The following is a 22,773-nucleotide window of genomic DNA, read 5'->3' as shown; positions in this document are numbered from 1 at the left end:
GGGCAGCAGCAGTGGCAGCACACACTCAGGGGCCAGCTGGCAGGGAGCAGGATCCACAGGTTGGGGAAAACGGATGGGTTTACAGGATTTTTAGCGGAGAGCTAAGGCTGCACACAGCTACTCCATGCCGATCCAAGCCACGCCCCCGCAATAAAAGATGTTTTGCATATCACAGAGGACCCCTCTGTACCTGACACGAGGGTATGCATGTTTAAAGAAAAGAAACCTGAGGTATCGTTTCCCCCATCTTATGAGCTGAACGCTTTATTTGAAAAAGCTTGGGAAACTCCAGACAAACTGCAGATTCCCAAGAGAATTATTATGGCGTATCCTTTCCCCTCACAGGACAGGTTACGGTGGGAGTCTTCGCCCACGGTGGACAAGGCTTTGACGTGCTTGTCCAAAAAGGTGGCGCTACCGTCTCCAGACACGGCAGCACTCAAGGATCCTGCTGATCGCAGACAGGAAACTACCTTAAAATCAATTTATACACATACGGGTACCCTGCTCAGACCGGCAGTAGCGTCGGCATGGGTGGGTAGCGCAATTGCAGCATGGACAGATAACTTGTCATCTGACATTGACACCCTAGATAAAGATAGCATTTTGTTGACCTTGGGTCACATAAAAGACGCAGCGTTATATATGAGAGAGGCTGCGAGAGACATTGGGCTGTTGGGTTCAAGAGCCAATGCCATGGCAGTTTCTGCTAGACGGTCCCTGTGGACCCGCCAGTGGACGGGTGATGCCGATTCATAGAGACATATGGAAACTTTACCTTACACGGGTGAGGTTTTATTTGGGGAGAGACTCGCGGACCTTGTTTCCACAGCTACCGCGGGTAAGTCTTCCTTTTTGCCTTATGTCCCCCCACAGCAAAATAAAATGCCTCAATATCAGATGCAGTCCTTTCGGTCGCATAAGTTCAGAAAGGGTCGGGGCTCTTCCTTCCTCACCAGAGGTAAAGGTAGAGGGAAGAGAACGCCTGCTACGGCTAGTTCCCAGGAACAAAGGTCCTCCCCGGCCTCTACAAAATCCACCGCATGACGCTGGGGCTCCGCTGAGGGAGTCTGCATCGGTGGGGGCACGTCTTCGACTATTCAGCCAGGTCTGGGTTCATTCGGATTTGGATCCTTGGGCGATCGAAATTGTATCCCTAGGCTACAAACTGGAGTTCGAGGAAGTGCCTCCTCGCCGATTTTTCAAATCGGCTTTGCCAGCTTCTCCCCCAGAGAGGGAAATAGTTTCAGCTGCCATACAAAAGCTGTGTCAACAGCAAGTGATTATCAAGGTTCCCCTAATGCAACAGGGGAAGGGGTATTATTCAACCCTATTTGTGGTCCCGAAGCCGGATGGCTCGGTCAGACCCATTCTGTATCTAAAATTCCTGAACCTGTATTTGAAAAGGTTCAAATTCAAGATGGAATCTCTCCGGGCAGTGATCTCCAGCCTGGAAGGGGGGGATTTTATGGTATCGCTAGACATAAAGTATGCATACCTTCATGTCCCCATTTATCCCCCTCATCAGGCGTACCTGAGATTCGCTGTACAGGATTGTCATTACCAGTTTCAGGTGTTGCCGTTTGGGCTTTCCACGGCCCGAGGATTTTCACCAAGGTAATGGCGGAAATGATGGTGCTCCTGCGCAGGCAAGGAGTCACAATTATCCCATACTTGGACGATCTCCTGATAAAAGCGAGATCGAGAGATCAGTTATTGAAAAGCGTGTCGCTGTCCCTGAGAGTGCTGCAGCAACACGGCTGGATTCTAAATCTACCAAAGTCGCAGTTGATTCCGACGACTCGGCTATTGTTTTTGGGCATGATTCTGGACACAGAAAAGAAGAGGGTTTTTCTCCCAAATGAAAAAGCCCAGGAACTCCAGAACATGGTCAGGGACCTGCTAAAACCAAAAAGAGTGTCAGTTCATCAATGCACTCACTTATTGGGAAAAATGGTGGCGGCCTACGAGGCCATCCCCTTCGGCAGGTTCCATGCGAGGACGTTTCAGTGGGACCTTCTGGACAAGTGGTCGGGGTCCCATCTACAAATACATCAGAAAATAAGCCTGTCCCCCAGGGCCAGGGTATCTCTCCTGTGGTGGCTTCAGATTGCTCACCTCCTAGAGGGTCGCAGGTTCGGCATTCAAGACTGTGTTCTTGTAACCACGGACGCGAGCCTCCGAGGATGGGGAGCAGTCACACAAGGAAGACATTTTCAGGGACTATGGTCAAGCCAGGAGGCTTGTCTACACATCAACGTGCTGGAATTAAGGGCCATATACAAGGGCCTACAACAAACGGAGAATCTTCTTTGCGACCTACCCGTTCTGATTCAGTCAGACAATGTCACAGCCGTGGCGCATGTAAACCGCCAAGGCGGGACAAGGAGCAGAGTGGCAATGGCGGAAGCCACCAAGATTCTTCGCTGGGCGGAAAATCATGTATGCGCTCTGTCAGCTCTTCATTCCGGGAGTGGACAACTGGGAAGCAGACTTCCTCAGCAGACACGATCTCCATCCAGGAGAGTGGGGACTTCATCAAGAAGTTTTGCAGAGATAACAAGTCGTTGGGGATTTCCTCAAATAGACATGATGGCGTCACGCCTCAACAAGAAACTTCGGACGTATTGTTCCAGGTCGAGGGACTCTCAGGCAGTAGCGGTGGACGCCCTGGTGACACCATGGGTGTTTCAGTCGGTCTATGTGTTCCCTCCACTTCCGCTCATCTCAAAAATATTGAGAATCATAAGACGAAAAAGAGTGCAGACAATACTCATTGTTCCGGATTGGCCTCGAAGAGCCTGGTATTCAGATCTTCAGGAAATGCTCACAGAAGATCCGTGGCCTCTTCCTCCCAGGGAGGACCTGTTGCAACAGGGGCCCTGTGTGTTCCAAGACTTACCGCGGTTACGTTTGACGGCATGTCGGTTGAACACCAAATCCTAGCTAGGAAAGGTATTCCGGGGAAAGTCATCCCTACTCTGATCAAAGCTAGGAAGGAAGTGACGGCGAAGCATTATCACCGTATCTGGAGGAAATATGTATCTTGGTGTGAAGCCAAGAATGCTCCTACGGAAGATTTCCACCTGGGCCGTTTTCTCCACTTTCTACAGACAGGAGTGGATATGGGCCTAAAGTTAGGCTCCATTAAGGTGCAGATTTCGGCCCTATCTATTTTCTTTCAGAAGGAATTGGCTTCTCTTCCAGAAGTCCAGACTTTTGTAAAGGGAGTGCTGCACATCCAGCCTCCTTTTGTGCCCCCAGTGGCACCGTGGGACCTTAACGTGGTGTTACAGTTCCTTAAATCTCACTGGTTTGAACCTCATCAAACGGTTGAGTTAAAATTTCTCACTTGGAAAGTGGTCATGTTGCTGGCCTTGGCATCTGCAAGGCGGGTGTCCGAATTGGCGGCTTTGTCTCACAAGAGCCCCTATCTGATTTTCCATGTGGATCAAGCAGAGTTGAGAACTCGTCCTCAATTTCTGCCTAGGGTGGTTTCGTCGTTTTATATGAACCAACCTATTGTGGTGCCGGTGGCTACAGGGGACGTGGAGGATTCCAAGTCCCTTGATGTAGTCAGGGCCTTAAAAATGTATGTAGCCAGGACGGCTCGAGTTAGGAAAACAGAGGCACTGTTTGTCCTGTATGCGGCCAACAAGGTTGGCGCTCCTGCTTCTAAGCAGACTATTGCTCGCTGGATCTGTAACACGATTCAGCAGGCTCATTCTACGATTGGATTGCCGTTACCTAATTCAGTAAAAGCCCATTCCACGAGGAAGCTGGGCTCTTCTTGGGCGGCAGCCAGGGGCGTCTCGGCTTTACAGCTTTGCCGAGCAGCTACTTGGTCGGGTTCAAACACGTTTGCAAAATTTTATAAGTTTGATACCCTGGCTGATGAGGACCTCATGTTTGCTCAATCGGTGCTGCAGAGTCATCCGCTTTCTCCCACCCGGTCTGGAGCTTTGGTATAATCCCCACGGTCCTTATGGAGTCCCCAGCATCCTCTAGGACATAAGAGAAAATAAGATTTTAAACCTATTGGTAAATCTTTTTCTCCTAGTCCGTAGAGGATGCTGGGCGCCCGTCCCGGTGCGGACTAATTTCTGCAAGACTTGTATATAGTTGTTGCTTACATAAGGGTTATGTTACGGTTTGGATCAGTCTCTGGCTGATGCTGTTTTTGTTCATACTGTTAACTGGTCTTGTATATTCCATGTTGTACGGTGTGGATGGTGTGGGCTGGTATGTATCTTGCCGTTAGATTAACAAAAATCCTTTCCTCGTACTGTCCGTCGCCTCTGGGCACAGTTCTTTAACGGAGGTCTGGAGGAGGGGCAGAGAGGGAGGAGCCAGTTCACACCCATCTAAAGTATTAGAGTGCCCATGTCTCCTGCGGAGCCCGTCTATACCCCATGGTCCTTACGGAGTCCCCAGCATCCTCTACGGACTAGGAGAAAAAGATTTACTGGTAGGTTTAAAATCTTATTATTTTACTAATGAATTTCAAAATATCTGCGTAGCAGTTTTTCCAAGGGCACTGGCTGGCGTGAGGGGGCAGGTTACTGAAGTATTTTCCAAGATGGTCTTGCAGCTTTAAAGATAATTTTGGCAAGAGTTGAATTTACATATTATTTTTTTATACTTTGATTATACATCGATTCTCCCATATGTAGTGATAATGCTGATTTGATTACCTTATAACTTTCACAATAATGGGTAAGAGACACAGTACGCAATTGGCGTATGGGGTACCGTAAGGGTACGCACTTAGCGTAGCATACGCTCGGCCGTAATAGAGACGCACATGCGGCACGCTCGCTCACAGCTTAATGCGTGGTGTCGAGCACGCTATAGGCGAGCGACTACCGTAATGCTACGCTACCAGCGTAGCGGACGCTCGGGACCACGAGGAGATCACGAGCGGCGCAGACGTTCACAAGATGTCAATCAGTAAACCGTGAATGTAACACACAGAAAGGATACTCTTATGCTGTAAACCTTGTACTGAAACACTGTAGCGATATAACGCTGCTTAACCTGATTAACACTAAAGCTGTTTGAGCGATCGAGACGCTCCTATTACCCTCTGCAATGTAATGAACACACGATACCGTGCTAAGGTTCCAACACCTTTACTAACAAGCTTTTAGTTAAATTGAAAAGGGGAAACAGTTACAAGTCATACACTACAGACTAACATATAATTCTAACAGATTATCTAGACAGAAATATACAATAACGTTACAATCTTATACTAAACAGAGAGAGAGAGAGAATGTGGCCACTACAAACAAAGAGCGAGATGATTACAGAGAATTACTTACACACACTGGGAATGATCGCTGCGCAGCCTGGTACCAGCTCCGAGTTAGTCAATATGAAAACCGTTTGTGGAGAGTGAGAGAGCTGCCCAGGCTGGCTGATCTTATATACATTGAGTACAGTATACTACAAAGGGACCTATAATCTCATTGTTCATTGGACACAGGAATGTCTCCTCGCATCATAACAAAAGGTCATAGGTTAGTTTGAACAGGTGGGCTGTGACTATATCAAACAAGAGTCATACTTTTTCTCCTTGTATATATACTATATCAAACTGCTCAGGTGGGTGGGAATCTGAAGATTCCCGCCGCATGGGTAATGAATCGCAAATATATGAAATGTCCAGAATCTACTAATGGCCATAACTATACGCAGGAACGATTAATCTTTACCTAACCAACACCGGATTGTTGCTATTAAAATGTTCTTTAGTTAGGTACCAGACACAGCTGTTCAAACCCTGTCTGACCCTTCGTACCATACAAAGAGGAATTCCTCTGACCAGCGACCATTTACATTAAACAAACTTACAGTCACTATTAAGGGGAACATTATCTATAAAACATACTATTTGGTTCTATTATTAACGATTGAGTCGCCCGCTAGACGCACACAAACTCTACCGTAAATGCACATACCACGCGCTCGAGCGCATGGCCGAGGCGCCATCACGCGGCTGCGTATATCCGCACGCACGGGAGAGAATGTGCACGTGCAGCAGGCACGCGCATGAGATGAATATATGGCAACGTGTAGCATGATATTTTTCTGACTTTGACAGTAGTGGTTTGCATCGTGTTGGCTGCGTGAAGCAATCTCTGCAGATGCTGTGATTGTTGGTTGTCAGGCTGTACCGTTGCTTACTAGTGATGTCTATTGTTGTGGCGGGATGTAGTTCTGTGACCGGCGGTCTTGCAATGCTTACGCCTGGATCCTTACCCTTCAATATCCCGCCGGTCGGCATGCTGAACAACAGGGACTATTCCCATGGAGTGGGAATAGAACCTGTGGCGAGCGCAGTGAGCCACCGAGCTCCATGCTGGATCCCGGCGGCTGTATTGTATTGTAAGTGTATTGCTTGTTATGAGCAAGGGACTTGTATGCATCCTGGCTATGTTGATAAGTGTGTGCTCGAGGTCTATGTTCCACTATGCTGTGCTTACATGATTCATTCGCTTCCAGGTGCTGAACATCTTGCTACATCTAAGAATTAAGGAAGTTGATGTGAAGAAAGACGTTGATGATATTGCTCCGAAGCAGAAGTTGATGTCCTACAAAGATAAGAGGAATACTCTATCCAGGATGCAGCGAAAGGTAATGGCTGTTCCACTGATGATTTACTAATGAGTTTACCTCTTCTCGTAGCTTTGTGAGCCTCCCAAATAACACTGTTAGCGATCTCAAGAAAAAAAAGGCATTTTGTTTCCTCCAGCACCCTGAATAATAACAGTAACCAGTTGTAAATCCCACACAATATTAGAATTCAGAGATCTCTGTTACATATATTTGCGCAAATGTATAAATAAGCCCCAAAGCCGCATCAAGGTGTCTCTGTATATTTGGGGTCCCTAGCGCTATATCTAGGTGCAGGGTGTGGCACCCCAAAACACCAGCATAAGCCAGAAAGCCCAGGGCAGCATACCAGTGAAAAAACTATAGTGTTAATAAATTAGTGTTAGGAAGCCGAAGCTAATAAGAAGGTGATACAAAAATTAGATGAAATTAAAAATGGAGAAATAGTGTTAAAGAAATTAGTGTGTGAAAAGTGTTAATAGAATGTAAAGGTGTGCCACATTTAAGCCATCCAGCTCAGCCAGTCCATAGGTACCACACCTCACACCTCCATTACCCCAATCTGGGTCTATGATTAACCAGCAAGGAGCCACATGATAATGGCTCCTTACTTAAATATATCTACGCTAAGAGCTACCTACCTTGAAGCAACCCCATAATGCTCCATATGGCATGTCAGGGACACTAATGCAGGAACCTCTCTGCCTCTCATAACAGACATATATAGTGTGGCAGATGCTCAATTAGCTTAGTGATATCATTCAGGTGCTTGAAAGGGAGGGGTATTTCTAAGCAAGAAAAAAAAGGCATTTTGTTTCCCCCAGCATCCTGAATGATAACGGTAACCAGATGTAAATCCCACACAATATTAGAATCAGATATCTCGGTTACATATATTTGCGCAAATGTTTGAATAAGCCCCAAAGCCGCATCAAGGCATGTCTGTATATTTGGGGTCCCTAGTGCGATATCTAGGTGCAGGGTGTGGCACCCCAAAACACCAGCATAAGCCAGAAAGCCCAGGGCAGCATACTAGTGAAAAAACTATAGTGTTAAAGTAAGAAGAGGAAAGAAAGAAAGAAAGAAAGGTGATTGAAGAAACAGAGTAGTAAAGAAGGGCCTCAATAGGCCAAATCCCTTTGAGAAATAGACCCTAAATAAGGGGCTATACATATCAATTGAAAATAAATCACTAATGTAAAAATGGGAATATATATATGAGAATAAAAGATAAAACCAAAATCTCCCCTAGGGGAAGAGGGAGGTGGTGGGGGAGGTGGTGGGGGGGGTGTAAAGCTAGGGCTGGCGGGAAACCATGGGCCCTTAAACTATATAGTAGGTCTCCCATAATGGGAGATGCAGTGGTAGTGGATCCGAAACATGAAAATAGAAACACAATTGGCATGATACATATAAAAGAACAGTAACACTAGAGAGAACAAAGTATTCAAAATATACCTGTAAACATGAAAGGCATATTAGGAGCAACAAGCAGGTCATCGAATAGTAATATGAAAAAACCAACAAAAAGGATACTGAGATATAGAGTTCTATACAGTAGCGATGCAGGCTTGAATAACTAAGTAGGAGTGTAGAAGGTCAAGAATCACCATTCACTCCCACTCCAAAAAGGTGCGTGAAACTAGGAATACAAGAGTCCCAGGTCATGGAGGGGCAGAGTCGTTTTTCGGACTGTGATGAATTTGATGCCATGTCGCCTGAGGAGGGCGAGTGCATTGAGGTTTAGGGGAACCCAGTAGAAGGACAGCTATATTTGGTTCCGGAAGGATATCCAGATCCTCAAGTATTTTCTGGCCTTGTTCAAGCGTTTTAGCTGTACGGACAGTGTTGTCTGCTAGGATTTGCAGCTGGAAAGGAAAGTTCCATCGATACTTTACATTATTTTGTCAGAGAATTCTTGTGATAGGTTGGAGATCCCTCCTTTTCTGTATTGTAGATGGTGCTAGATCTTGGAATAGTTGGATGTGCATATCCTCATATGCAATGGTTGGTGTATCTCTGGTTGTGATGACAATTTTCTCTTTCGTTCGATAGTAATGTAATCGGACGACAATATCTCTGGGTTGTTGGCCAGGGGGTGGTTTAGCTTTGAGCGAACTATGTGCTCCATCTAGAAGGAGCTCATCCTCCAGAAGGGCAGGGAGAATATGCTTGAAGTCTTTAAGAAATGCAGGTATGGCTGTGGCAGAGATTGTCTCAGGGATATTCCTGACCCTAAGGTTGTTTCTGCGCAATCTATTTTCTAAATCCTCTTGCTTTTCTTTCAGGTCATCAATTTCAGACCTCAATAAGGAGAGCTCTCTATCTGTTGCTCCCTGGTATTGACATAATCCGTCTGTTTTGGACTCCAGTGCATCTTTTCTTGTACCAATAGAGGCCAGTTCTGATTTGAAATCGCCACCGCTCTTTTGAGATCCTTTTGGAATGTCAGTTTTATACCATCTACCAGAGTAGTGAGGACAGCGTGTATAGACGGGTCAATGTCCATCTCAGGCGGAGAATCAGGGGGAGATGATCTTGCATGGTGTGTAGTTTGCGACGATGCCTTGGTTCTGGGAGTGAACATAGAAGGAATAGTCATAGCAGAGGCTCTCCGGTTTCTGTTAGACATATTAAAGTTGGCACTAGAGAGCCTAGAAACGAGAAAAATGGATCCACGTAGAGGATTAAAAAGTAAGTATAAGGGCCACAGTGGAATAGTATCAGTCCATCACATGTATGTGTGTTATGCCCATACCAGCTCCGCAAACCTGTAGTTCTTGTTCATTCTTATTGTAGCATTGCTAGCGTTGCACAGTTGGGATCTGTTGGTGAGCAACAATTTTCATAGAATTTTGCAGATCCCCTATGGGTTTAGCCCTGGCCACTGAATGACATTGACAATTTCTCTACCAGCACAGCTCGGTTACACTGGACTATGTGATTGCAGGGAGTTAGCACTTGAACTAACCTGTAGCTTTAGAATGAAGTCCCTCCACCCTGCAACCCCATAATGCCAGTCATCTTTAAGTGCTGTGGTGTAGGGCACGCTTTGGGGAACTGCTATGCAGCCTTTGTTATACATTAGTTTCTGTTTGTTGTATTTGTATATTTATTTCTTTTTAGTAAGGTGCTTGTGCCCTGTGGCTGCAGGGAGCGGTGTTCAGCTTGCCAGCTCAGCAGCTGCAGGGGGGTTGTGCTGAGTGGAGCCTAGAGCTGCTAGTCTCCCCTACACATAGCTGCAGCAGTGGTACAGTCCTGATTGCTGTGTAGGGTTTAAGTAAAGGAAAGTAAACTCCTGCTATCTTTTGGACCCTGCAGGCTGTGATCTTTGGCTGGTGCAAGTCTCTCCCTCTGCAGTTTTTAGCCTCTCAGATAGGCTAATTATCTGTAAATTTTATTAACTATTATTGCCTTTGCTATTCTGGATAATTGTACAGTTGCTTATTCTTCTATCTGTTCCATAGGGCTCCACAGGGATAACATCGGGGTTATAGGTGGTAGGCTCAGCTCCTGGGCACCATACAGTTAAGAAAAAACAATGGTTCCCTAATGCACACCGAGTGAAAAATATTACTACATAATAGTCAGATTATACGGAGATCTTGGTTGCGTATATCTGCAGATATAGGGTTAAGCCCCCAGGCCGATCGACAAGGCCTCTCCGTCACTGGGGGTCCCTAACACTAGGTATGGGTCCGGGGTGCAGGACCCCATCATGTCGGCTACCCCAGGTCAGCACACAGGTGAAAATTAATAAGGGTTAATAGGAAGCACAGAAGTGCTATGTAAGTGGTGTGATTAAAATAATACAAAAATATATACAAAGTGATAGGGAAAATCATAAGTGTTAATAAAGTGTTAGGGTGTGCCGACCTGAAGCAGCCCAGCCACACCGACACAGGGGCCACCACACCCCACACCCACCCCATAAATAATTACAAATATGTCTGGGTTGAATTCCCAGTGTAAGGCCACATGGTAATGGCTCCTACAGCATCTGAGAGCCAGCTTACCTGGAGATACCCCTAGCTTCTCCTATGGCAGTCTAGAGTCAGCAATCCCTCCTAATGCTGACCCTTCCATGCCTCTCAATACAATACCAAAAATTGGTGAGCTGCTCAATCGTCTAATGTGTATGGGCCTTTAGATGAGTCGTTGGCTGAGGAAGGGGAGGACACACAGTCTGTCACTGATTCCTGCATGATAGCAAAGGAATCTCCCAACACTGTTGAGGTGGCCACTTTAATTGAGGCTATTAAACATATCCTTCAACTCACGGAGGATGTTTTTAAGCGACAAAAGATAATGAAATCTGAATCCTGCCATTCAGATAATTTCTTGGAAATTAGGCAGGAACCCTGGAAAACTCTGGGAAAGAAGTTTCCTGTGTCTAAACATTTGGCTTCCCATTACACTATCCTTGCAGAGGATTGTGCTAAGTGGGGGCTCCCAGTCAGGTGGATTTGCATATTGCACATCTAGTTAAGATGTCCATTTTGCCTGTCACTGCTCTTTCCTCCCTGAAAGAGCCCACTGATAGACAAATTGAAAATTGTCTTAAGTCTATATTTGCCCTCACTGGTGCGGTGAATAGACTGACCGTGGCTGCTTCTTGGGCTGCTAAAGCCATTGAATCATGGTTACAGGCCTTAAAGGAAGAATTGCCCTCTGATATATCCGAGGACTGCATATCATACTTGGCCTATATTCTGTAGGCGGCTGCTTACATACGTGAGACCCTATCTGATGTCGAGGTATTGGCGGCTAAGTCGATTACCACAACGGTACTGGCACAACGCATTCTCTGGCTACATTCCTAGAAAGCTGATCTTGATTCCATGAAAACCTTAGAATTTCTCCCCTTTACTGGTGAGGTGGTGTTTGGGGCTGAATTGGACAAAATTATCACTGCTTTGGTTGCAGCTAAGATTGCTTTTCTCTCATCCACGTATTAGGAGTTTAAATTTTCCTACATTTCACTCTCAAGGCAAAGCGAAAGGGCAGGCTTTCCTCAGAAAGACATCTACTGCAAAGCCTAAGCCCAAGGCCAAACAAACCTGGGCTGCCTGTCGACCTTCAGCAAAAACTGACAAGCCCTCAGCCTGAAGGGGCGGGCCTCCTCCTGAGGAACACCAGCGTGGGAGGCCGACTTCTTCACTTTGTGTGGCCTAGGTGCAAGAAGTGGTCTCTCACAGGTACGCTGTCTCATTCAAGAGACAGCCCCCTCCACAGTTCGTTTGCACCGGTCTTCCCTTAGATCCCAAAAGGCTCTAATTCTGCAACAGGTTGTGCAGTCACTCCTACAATTTGGTGTGATTATACCAGTTCCTCAGTCTCAACACGGAAAGGGCTATTACTCCTCCCTGTTTCTGGTGCCCAGGCCAAACTGGTCACACCGACCCAACCTCAAATATCTCAACAGATTTGTCAAGGTCCCCAGATTCTGCATAGAGACCCTTCGATACATAGTACTTGCTATGGAGCCAGGGGACTTTATGGTATCCCTGGATATACAGGATGCGTATCTGCATATCCTTATTGCTCCCTCATATCAGCAATACCAGCGCTTTGCTATTTGCAGCCAACATTATCAATTCAGCTGCCGTTTGGGTTTTGTACAGCACCCAGAATTTTTACCAAAGTTATTGCAGTCATGGCAGCAAGGTTGCGTCGTCAGGGAGTAAGGATACTTCCCTACCTGGACGACTTACTGCTTCTAGCTACTTCACAGCCATCTTCAACTTTCGATGACCTTCCTTCAGACACACGGATGGCTGATCAGTTGGAAAAAGTCCTCCCTCACACCATCCTAGCGGATGCAGGACAAGGTTTGCAAGCTGCTTCAGCCGCGCCGAGTGTCTTTTCACTCAACCATGCAAGTCCTCGAAATGATGGTCACCATATTGACGGTCGAGAAGTATGCTCAGTTTCATTCTCGCCCTCTACAACAACTGATCCTGGCCAAGTGGCCAGCCTCATCTGATCAGATCACAAATGATGTCTCTCACCTGGTGGCTCCACGCAACCCACCTAGACAAAGGACAACCCATTTGGATCCCGAAATGGGTACTTCTCACCACGGACACTAGTCTCCGCGGCTGGGGGGCAGTGACGGAACAGCACTCGTTTCAGGGGCGTTGGACACAGTCGGAGTCCCGTCTCCCAATCAATGTCCTGGAACTACGAGCTGTCTATAAAGCGTCCCCCAATGCAGACATGTTGATGTTCCGTCCGACAGTACCACGGCAGTGGCTTATCTCAATCACCAAAGCGGCACTCGCAGCCAGATGGTGATGCAAGAAGTGGCCGCATTAATGGGTGGGCAGAATGTCTCCTTCCAGCCATCTTCATTCCAGGGACAGTCAGCTGGGAAGCAGACTTCCTCAGTCGCCAGGATGTTTATGCGAGATAATGGTCCCTTCATCCAGAAGTCTCTCAGCTTCTAGTGGACAAGTGGGGTCTCTCAGAGGTCAACCTCACGGCATTGTGGCACAGCCACAAGGTTCCGGTAATCGGATCTGGATTCTCAAGCAGCGTTCGTGGATGCTCTCTCGTTCAGTGGACCTTCCATCTTTCCCCAGTTTCCCTTCTGCCAAGGGTCCTACGTAAATTCAATCAGGAAGGAGGCAACCTCATTGTAGTGGCCACAGCGTGGCCCAGACGTCATTTCTTCGCAGACCTACAGTGTCTGTTAGTGGGACTGGACTTCCACTGCGACAAGACCTCCTGTCACAGTGAATGTGTCTACACCCAGACCTACCACGCCTGTCTTTGACGCATGGCTCTTGAGTCTTTCATATTGAGGGCAAAAGGTTTTTCTCGCCCAGTTGTGCAAACAATGCTTAAGTTTTGGAAGCTGGCATCTGACAGTGATCGCGCTGAGCCCAAAAAAAGTGGGTCCGAAGGCCCCCTCACTTTTAAAAATTGGGGTCCTACTGGACCTTTTCTGGGTCCCATCGGAATGAAGGATCTTATTAATATTAATATTATTTGGACACTACAAAAGTGTTGCAAGGTGGGGGGATGGAGTGACAGTGCTGCTGGGCTGTGTAGCATGCAGGACACCCTGCACCAGAGCTGTAACTAGACATTTTGGTGCCCTTTCGCAGAAAGTGAATTGGCGCGCCACCTCCCAGAATTGAAACCAAAGGCGCACTGCAAAAATTTAGGGGCGTTGCTTCATGGGGAAGGGGTGTGACAACATAATAGTGCCAATTCACATTACACCACACAGTAGTGCCGCTTATACACATTGCACCAGGTAGAACCTCCTATACACACTGCGCCAGGTAGAGCACTTTATACCAGAGGTTCTCAAACTTGGTCCTCGGGGGCACACACAGTGCATGTTTTGCAGGTCTCCTCACAGAATCGCAAGTGAAATAATTCGCTCCACCTGTGGACCTTTTAAAATGTGTCAGTGAGTAATTAATACACCTGTGCACCTGCTGGGTTACCTGCAAAACATGCACTGTGTGTGCCTCCGAGGACCGACTTTGAGAACCTCTGACTTATACACAGTGCACCAGGTAGAGTACTTATACACAGTGCACCAGGTAGAGTACTTATACACAGTGCACCAGGTAGAGTACTTATACACAGTGCACCAGGTAGAGTACTTATACACAGTGCACCAGGTAGAGTACTTATACACAGTGCACCAGGTAGAGTACTTATACACAGTGCACCAGGTAGAGTACTTATACACAGTGCACCAGGTAGAGTACTTATACACAGTGCACCAGGTAGAGTACTTATACACAGTGCACCAGGTAGAGTACTTATACACAGTGCACCAGGTAGAGTACTTATACACAGTGCACCAGGTAGAGTACTTATACACAGTGCACCAGGTAGAGTACTTATACACAGTGCACCAGGTAGAGTACTTATACACAGTGCACCAGGTAGAGTACTTATACACAGTGCACCAGGTAGAGTACTTATACACAGTGCACCAGGTAGAGTACTTATACACAGTGCACCAGGTAGAGTACTTATACACAGTGCACCAGGTAGAGTACTTATACACAGTGCACCAGGTAGAGTACTTATACACAGTGCACCAGGTAGAGTACTTATACACAGTGCACCAGGTAGAGTACTTATACACAGTGCACCAGGTAGAGTACTTATACACAGTGCACCAGGTAGAGTACTTATACACAGTGCACCAGGTAGAGTACTTATACACAGTGCACCAGGTAGAGTACTTATACACAGTGCACCAGGTAGAGTACTTATACACAGTGCACCAGGTAGAGTACTTATACACAGTGCACCAGGTAGAGTACTTATACACAGTGCACCAGGTAGAGTACTTATACACAGTGCACCAGGTAGAGTACTTATACACAGTGCACCAGGTAGAGTACTTATACACAGTGCACCAGGTAGAGTACTTATACACAGTGCACCAGGTAGAGTACTTATACACAGTGCACCAGGTAGAGTACTTATACACAGTGCACCAGGTAGAGTACTTATACACAGTGCACCAGGTAGAGTACTTATACACAGTGCACCAGGTAGAGCATGTTATACACATTGCCGCCTCAGCCCCTAAGTCGTCCCCCACAGACGCTGGAACCCCCTACAGCAAGCCCATCCACCACCCCACACAGACTGCTGCAGTGCGGGCACACATGTCGCTGGGGGCATAGGGCAGATCAGTGACATCCATATTCACCCGCTTACCTCCGTCTCCCCCCTCCGCAGCATATACACCCGCTCTCCTCCGTCTCCCCCCTCCGCAGCACATACACCCGCTCTCCTCCGTCTCCCCCCTCCGCAGCACATACACCCGCTCTCCTCCGTCTCCCCCCTCCGCAGCACATACACCCGCTCTCCTCCGTCTCCCCCCTCCGCAGCACATACACCCGCTCACCTCCGTCTCCCCTCTCCAAAGCACATACACCCGCTCACCTCCGTCTCCCCCCTCCGCAGCACATACATCCGCTCACCTCCGTCTCCCCCCTCCGCAGCACATACACCCGCTGACCTCCGTCTCCCCCCTCCGCAGCACATACACCCGCTGACCTCCGTCTCCTGCAGCCTTCCTGGCAGTCCCACACACTATGCTTCTCCATCATGCCGGGAGCCTGCTGCACATGACCAGGGGAGGAGCTAAGGCTCCACCTCCTCTTTTAAAAGCAAAAGGATCCATCAATCAATTAATTGACAGCCTGTAATTGGCCGCATCAGAGCGCGTCCCCGGGGATCCTTCCATTTTAGAAAAGTGAGTCCCCGGTCTTCAAAACGGGGTAAAATATGCGCCATAGCGTGTTTTTGTGTTCACTGATCTGACCGCATCTACTCCCGGGTATGGCAGATTTGTTTCCGTGGTGCACTTCCAAGCGCTATGACCCTGCTGTATTCCGGATATCAAGAATACTTGCTATTCTACAAAGGGGATAAAGCCTTGGCCTTCGCCTGGCTTCGCTCATAGTGCATATTTCTGCTTTGTCCGTATGGTTTCAACGCGATGATTGTTCCACTTCCGGATTTTCGCACCTTTCTCTGGGTCCAGTCACCCTACGTCCCTCCAGTGGCTCCATGGGATCTGTCTGTGGTTCTAGGTGCTCTTCACCTGGCTCCTTTTGAACTGTTGGATCCTGTTTATCTTAAAAGGCTAACGGTAAAGACTTTATTCCTTCTGGCCATTTCATCTGCCAGGTGGGTGTCCGATTTGGGCGCTCTTCCTGTCGCTCTCCTTTCCTTATTTTTCATGCGGACATGGCTGTACTTTGTACTCGCCCAGTTTACCTGCCTAAGGTGGTCTCCCGTTTCCACTTGAATGTGGAAATTGTGGTTCTGGCCTTTATCTTCCCGGATCTCTCGACTGCAGAGAGTTCTCTGGATGTGGTTTGTGCTCTTTGTATCTATGTAGATCGGACATGTTCACTGCGGAGATCAGATGGTCCTCTTCATCCTCTATAGTTTTCACAAACGTGGTTGGCCAGCAAATAAACTGCCTCTGGCCAGAAGGATTAGAATGGCTATCGCACAAGCATACTCTCAAGGTGACCTTCCAGTACCAGCTTCAATCTCTGCTCATTATACTCTATGTGGGACCGTCATCTGCTAAACAATTGTGCAAGGCGGCTACGTGGTCTTCTATCCACACCTTTCTTAGGTTCAATGCCTTTGATACATTTGCCTCCCAGGATGCTTCATTTGGACACCAGATTCTACTATCTACTCAGGACCCTTAAAGTATTGCTTTAGGACATCCCTGATGTTATCCCTGTGGAGCCCTATGGAACCCGAAGAAGAAAAGGAGGGTTATGGTGGACTTGCATTTGTTATCTTTCTTCAAGGTTCATAGGGTCCACAGCGCGCCTGCCCTGACGCACCTGGCCTCTATGGTTTTGCAGCTTTGGTCAGTGGTTCCCTTCTCCTGTCTGTGTGAGTGTGCTCTTATGTGTACCATATCTTCCTTCTCTCTTCATCCTCTTCCTGCTTTGGGCTTGTTACCAAAACTGACCTGCCTGAGCATGGAGACGGGGTTATAGGGAGAGGGACCGAGGCATCCTGGGATATCTGAAAAGGCTCAACTGTGTGGTGCCCAGGAGCTGATCCTACCACCTACAACACTGATGTTATCCCTGTGGACACTATGGACCTCGAAGAAAGATAACGAAGGTAAGCCTACTAACTCTCCTTGTTTCCCTTTATCTGGGGATTTGTTCCACCAGTGTCTGCTATACATAGCAAGGATGTGTGAGTAATAATACTGACAAAGCCAAACCCATCAAAGCAAAAATTTTTTACTATGGCTTTGTTTTTCACTTGCACCCAATGTAATAATAAATTACCATGGGGACAGGTGGATGGCAGACTAGGTCTAGTCAGGTGTCGGGAGGCTGCCAAGTTTGCCCTTGCAGAGCCAGCATGGGAACAGATTCTGGGTCGGGCGGTCTCTGACTTGGTGAAGCTTACAGTGCTTCAACGACGGGATGAGGTTCGGGCAGCTGCTGCGCCTGTTTCCTCTGTGTGTTACTGAGATGCCTGCCGCTGATGGTGCGACCCTGCAGTCACTGTCTGATCCACCCTGGCTCTGCACGGCATTGGTGTTTGGAAAGTTTCCTCTTATTTCGAACACTTTTTTTTTTTTTTTTTTTTGAGGATCCTCAGCTGTGCGAGTCGCATAAACAAGTTCCTCCCTCCAGGTGTCTGTTAGTTATTCAGAGGAGGGTGAACTTGCAGAGACTGGTATCCCAGAGGTTAAAGATACAGAGTATTTCGCGAGTCACGGCATGGAAGATCTCATTAGTGTTGTGTGCCATTCTCTGAACTGTTTAGATATGGATTCCCAAACGGGCTGTGGGTTCCTTAAAGTGCCTGCTGCGGAAAGTTGTTACTTTCCCTACTTCTTCGGATCTCTTCAGTCTCATTGAGGAAGTCTGGAAGGCGCCGGATAAGAAGTTCTCCATTCCTCGGAAATTTGCTTCACTTTGTCCACTTCCAGCGGATCATGTGTTCAAGTGAAAATTATCTCCCATGGTTGATGCTGCGATGGCGCGTTTAGTTAAAATGCAGCTCTTCCAGTTCAGGGCTCTGCATCCTTTAAGTATGTTAGCTTTAAAAATTGGAAGATTGTCTCAAGACCATTTTTATAGGCGCCTGGGTCGTTATCTGACCTTTACTAGCCTTGGCATGGGTGGCTTGAGCTATGGAGACTTGGACCATCATACTTGTTACGGGGCTTCACAGTGATTTGTTCAGGTATTCCCTACTGGACTTGGTGGAACAACTTTGCGGTGCAACTAAATATGAGTGTGGGAGGCCGCTCAAGACTGTACTCAGGTGGCTTCCATAGCTTCATCTATGGCTGTCTCTGCTCATAGGGCACTTTTGGCTCCACACTTGGAATGCAGAGTCAGAATCAAAACGTTGCTTGGAATTTCTTCCCTTCAGATCATCATTCGTCCTCTGTTTTGCCGTCTAATTCGATCATTATCAATTCCAGGCCCTACCATTTGGTACAGCAACAGTTCAGCGTGTTTTCACCAAAATCATGTTGGTAATGGCAAGCTTGCTGTGCAAGGATGGTATTACGATCATTCCTCCTTTAGACAATCTACTCATGAAGGCCGACTATGCTTCACAGCTACAAAGGCATCTAGATCGCACAGTTCAAGTACATCAGGATCACGGCTGGTTTCTGAATTTCGAGAAGTCTCCCCTAATACCTTGACTGTACCTTCTGTTTCTCTGACGTCCTAAGTGGATGCTGGGACTCCGTAAGGACCATGGGGAATAGCGGCTCCGCAGGAGACTGGGCACAACTATAAAGAAAGCTTTAGGTCTAACTGGTGTGCACTGGCTCCTCCCACTATGACCCTCCTCCAGACTTCAGTTAGAATCTTGTGCCCGGCTGAGCTGGATGCACACTAGGGGCTCTCCTGAGCTCCTAGAAAGAAAGTATATTTAGGTTTTTTATTTTACAGTGAGATCTGCTGGCAACAGACTCACTGCAGCGAGGGACTAAGGGGAGAAGAAGCGAACCTACCTAACAGGTGGTAGTTTGGGCTTCTTAGGCTACTGGACACCATTAGCTCCAGAGGGATCGACCGCAGGACCCGACCTTGGTGTTCGTTCCCGGAGCCGCGCCGCCGTCCCCCTTACAGAGCCAGAAGCAACGAAGAGGTCCGGAAAATCGGCGGCAGAAGACTTCGGTCTTCACCAAGGTAGCGCACAGCACTGCAGCTGTGCGCCATTGCTCCTCATGTACACCTCACACTCCGGTCACTGATGGGTGCAGGGCGCTGGGGGGGGGCGCCCTGAGGGCAATATATGACACCTTAGCTGGCAAATCTACATCATATATAGTCCTAGAGGCTATATAGATGTAAAATTACCCCTGCCAGTATTACAGAAAAAGCGGGAGAAAGTCAGCCGAAAAAGGGGCGGGGCCATCTCCCTCAGCACACTGGCGCCATTTTTCCCTCACAGCTCCGCTGGAAGGAAGCTCCCTGACTCTCCCCTGCAGTCTGAACACTACAGAAGGGTAAAAAAGAGAGGGGGGGCACTAAATTTAGGCGCAGTATAGATATATATATATATATATATATATATGATATATATAAAAAAGCAGCTATAAGGGAAAACACTCATTTATAGTGGGATCCCTGTGTTATATAGCGCTCTGGTGTGTGCTGGCATACTCTCTCTCTGTCTCCCCAAAGGGCTTTGTGGGGTCCTGTCCTCTGTCAGAGCATTCCCTGTGTGTTTGCGGTGTGTCGGTACGGCTGTGTCGACCTGTTTGATGAGGAGGCGTATGTGGAGGCGGAGCAAATGCCTGTAAACGTGATGTCACCCCCTGCGGGGTCGACACCTGAGTGGATGGTGCTGTGGAAGGAATTACGCGACAGTGTCGACTCCTTGCATAAAAGGTTTGACGACATACCTAATGTGGGACAGCCGGCTTCTCAGCCTGTGCCTGCCCAGGCGTCTCAAAAGTCATCAGGGGCTCTAAAACGCCCGCTACCTCAGATGACAGACACAGATGTCGACACGGATACTGACTCCAGTGTCGACGACGATGAGACTAATGTAACTTCCAGTAGGGCCACACGTTACATGATTGAGGCAATGAAAAATGTGTTGCACATTTCTGATGTTACCCCCGGTACCACAAAAAAGGGTATTATGTTTGGAGAGAAAAAACTACCAGTAGCTTTTCCTCCATCTGAAGAGTTAAATGAAGTGTGTGAAGAAGCGTGGGCTTCCCCTGATAAAAAGCTGGTAATTTCTAAGAGGTTACTAATGGCGTACCCTTTCCCGCCAGAGGATAGGTCACGCTGGGAAACATCCCCTAGGGTGGATAAAGCGCTCACACGCTTGTCAAAGAAGGTGGCACTACCGTCTCCGGATACGGCCGCCCTGAAGGAATCTGCTGATAGAAAGCAGGAGGCTATCCTGAAATCTATATATACACACACAGGTGTTATAAAGAGACCGGCTATTGCTTCAGCCTGGATGTGCAGTGCTGCTGCTGCGTGGTCAGATTCCCTGTCAGAAAATATAGATACCCTAGACAGGGACACTATATAGCTAAACGTAGAGCATATAAAAGAAGCACTTTTATACATGAGGGATGCACAGAGGGATATTTGCCGGGTGGCATCCAAAATTAGTGCAATGTCCATTTCTGCCAGGAGAGGGTTATGGACTCGGCAGTGGACAGGAGATGCAGATTCCAAACGACACATGGAAGTTCTGCCTTATAAGGGTGAGGAGTTGTTCGGGGATGGTCTCTCGGACCTCGTTTCCACAGCAACAGCTGGGAAGTCTACATTTTTACCCCATGTTCCCTCACAACCAAAGAAAGCACCGTATTATCAGGTACAGTCCTTTCGGCCCAATAGGGGCAAGCGGGTTAAAGGCGCGTCCTTTCTGCCCAGAGGCAGAGGTAGGGGAAAGAAGCTGCAGCATACAGCCAGTTCCCAGGAGCAAAAGTCCTCCCCCGCTTCCTCTAAGTCCACAGCATGACGCTGGGGCTTCACAGGCGGAGCCAGGTACGGTGGGGGCCCGTCTCAAATATTTCAGCAATCAGTGGGCTCGCTCACGGGTGGATCCCTGGATCCTTCAAGTAGTACCTCAGGGGTACAAGCTGGAATTCGAGACGTCTCCCCCCCGCCGTTTCCTCAAATCTGCCTTGCCAACCACTCCCTCAGGCAGGGAGGCAGTGTTACAGGCAATTCACAAGCTGTATTCACAACAAGTGATAGTAAAGGTGCCCCTACTTCAACAAGGAAGGGGTTACTATTACACAATGTTTGTGGTACCGAAACCGGATGGTTCGGTGAGACCCATTTTAAATTTGAAATCCTTGAACACATATATAAAAAAATTCAAGTTCAAGATGGAATCGCTCAGGGCGGTTATTGCAAGCCTGGACAAGGGAGATTACATGGTATCACTGGACATCAAGGATGCTTACCTGCATGTCCCCATTTACCATCCTCACCAGGAGTACCTCAGATTTGTGGTACAGGATTGTCATTACCAATTCCAGACGTTGCCGTTCGGTCTATCCACGGCTCCGAGGGTCTTTACCAAGGTAATGGCCGAAATGATGATACTCCTTCGAAAGAAGGGAGTTTTAATTATCCCGTACTTGGACGATCTCCTGATAAAGGCGAGGTCCAGAGAGCAGATGTTGGTCGGGGTAGCACTATCTCGGGAAGTGCTACAACAGCACGGCTGGATTCTAAATATTCCAAAGTCACAGCTGGTCCCTACGACACGTCTACTGTTCCTGGGGATGGTTCTGGACACAGAACAGAGAAAAGTGTTTCTCCCGGAGGAGAAGGCCAAGGAGCTGTCATCTCTAGTCAGAGGCCTCCTAAAACCAAAACAGGTGTCGGTGCATCACTGCACGCGGATCCTGGGAAAAATGGTAGCTTCCTACGAAGCGATTCCATTCGGCAGGTTTCATGCAAGAACCTTTCAGTGGGACCTGTTGGACAAGTGGTCCGGATCGCATCTTCAGATGCATCGTCTGATAACCCTGTCTCCAGGGACAAGGGTGTCTCTGCTGTGGTGGCTGCAGAGTGCTCATCTTCAAGAGGGCCGCAGATTCGGCATACAGGACTGGGTCCTGGTGACCACGGATGCCAGCCTTCGAGGCTGGGGGGCAGTCACACAGGGAAGAAACTTCCAAGGACTATGGTCAAGTCAGGAGACTTCCCTGCACATAAATATTCTGGAACTCAGGGCTATTTACAATGCCCTAAGTCAGGCAAAACCCCTGCTTCAAAACCAGCCGGTACTGATCCAGTCAGACAACATCACGGCGGTCGCCCATGTAAACCGACAGGGCGGCACGAGAAGCAGGACGGCGATGGCAGAAGCCACAAGGATTCTCAGATGGGCGGAAAATCACGTGTTAGCACTGTCAGCAGTGTTCATTCCGGGAGTGGACAACTGGGAAGCAGACTTCCTCAGCAGGCACGACCTCCACCCGGGAGAGTGGGGACTTCATCCAGAAGTCTTCCAACTGATTGTAAACCGTTGGGAAAGGCCACAGGTGGACATGATGGCGTCCCGCCTAAACAAAAAGCTAGAAAAGTATTGCGCCAGGTCAAGAGACCCGCAGGCGATAGCTGTGGACGCTCTAGTGACACCGTGGGTGTACCGGTCGGT

At 48.0% G+C, this 22,773-nt stretch overlaps 1 protein-coding gene across 2 annotated transcripts in view; it reads left to right on the top strand.

The window, feature by feature from the left end:
- The window catches only part of NOC3L (NOC3 like DNA replication regulator), a 221,075-nt gene that overhangs the window by 87,792 nt on the left and 110,510 nt on the right, over positions 1 to 22,773 (top strand). For both annotated transcript variants that reach the window (XM_063961653.1, XM_063961651.1), the window contains exon 11: positions 6,508 to 6,639. In XM_063961653.1, coding sequence (XP_063817723.1) covers positions 6,508 to 6,639 — 132 coding nt within the window. The remainder of the gene's footprint in view (positions 1 to 6,507; positions 6,640 to 22,773) is intronic.

This window comes from Pseudophryne corroboree, chromosome 3 (genome assembly GCF_028390025.1).
Source record: "Pseudophryne corroboree isolate aPseCor3 chromosome 3, aPseCor3.hap2, whole genome shotgun sequence".
Lineage (NCBI taxonomy): Eukaryota > Metazoa > Chordata > Amphibia > Anura > Myobatrachidae > Pseudophryne > Pseudophryne corroboree.
This window is presented reverse-complemented; position numbering and strand designations above follow the sequence as displayed.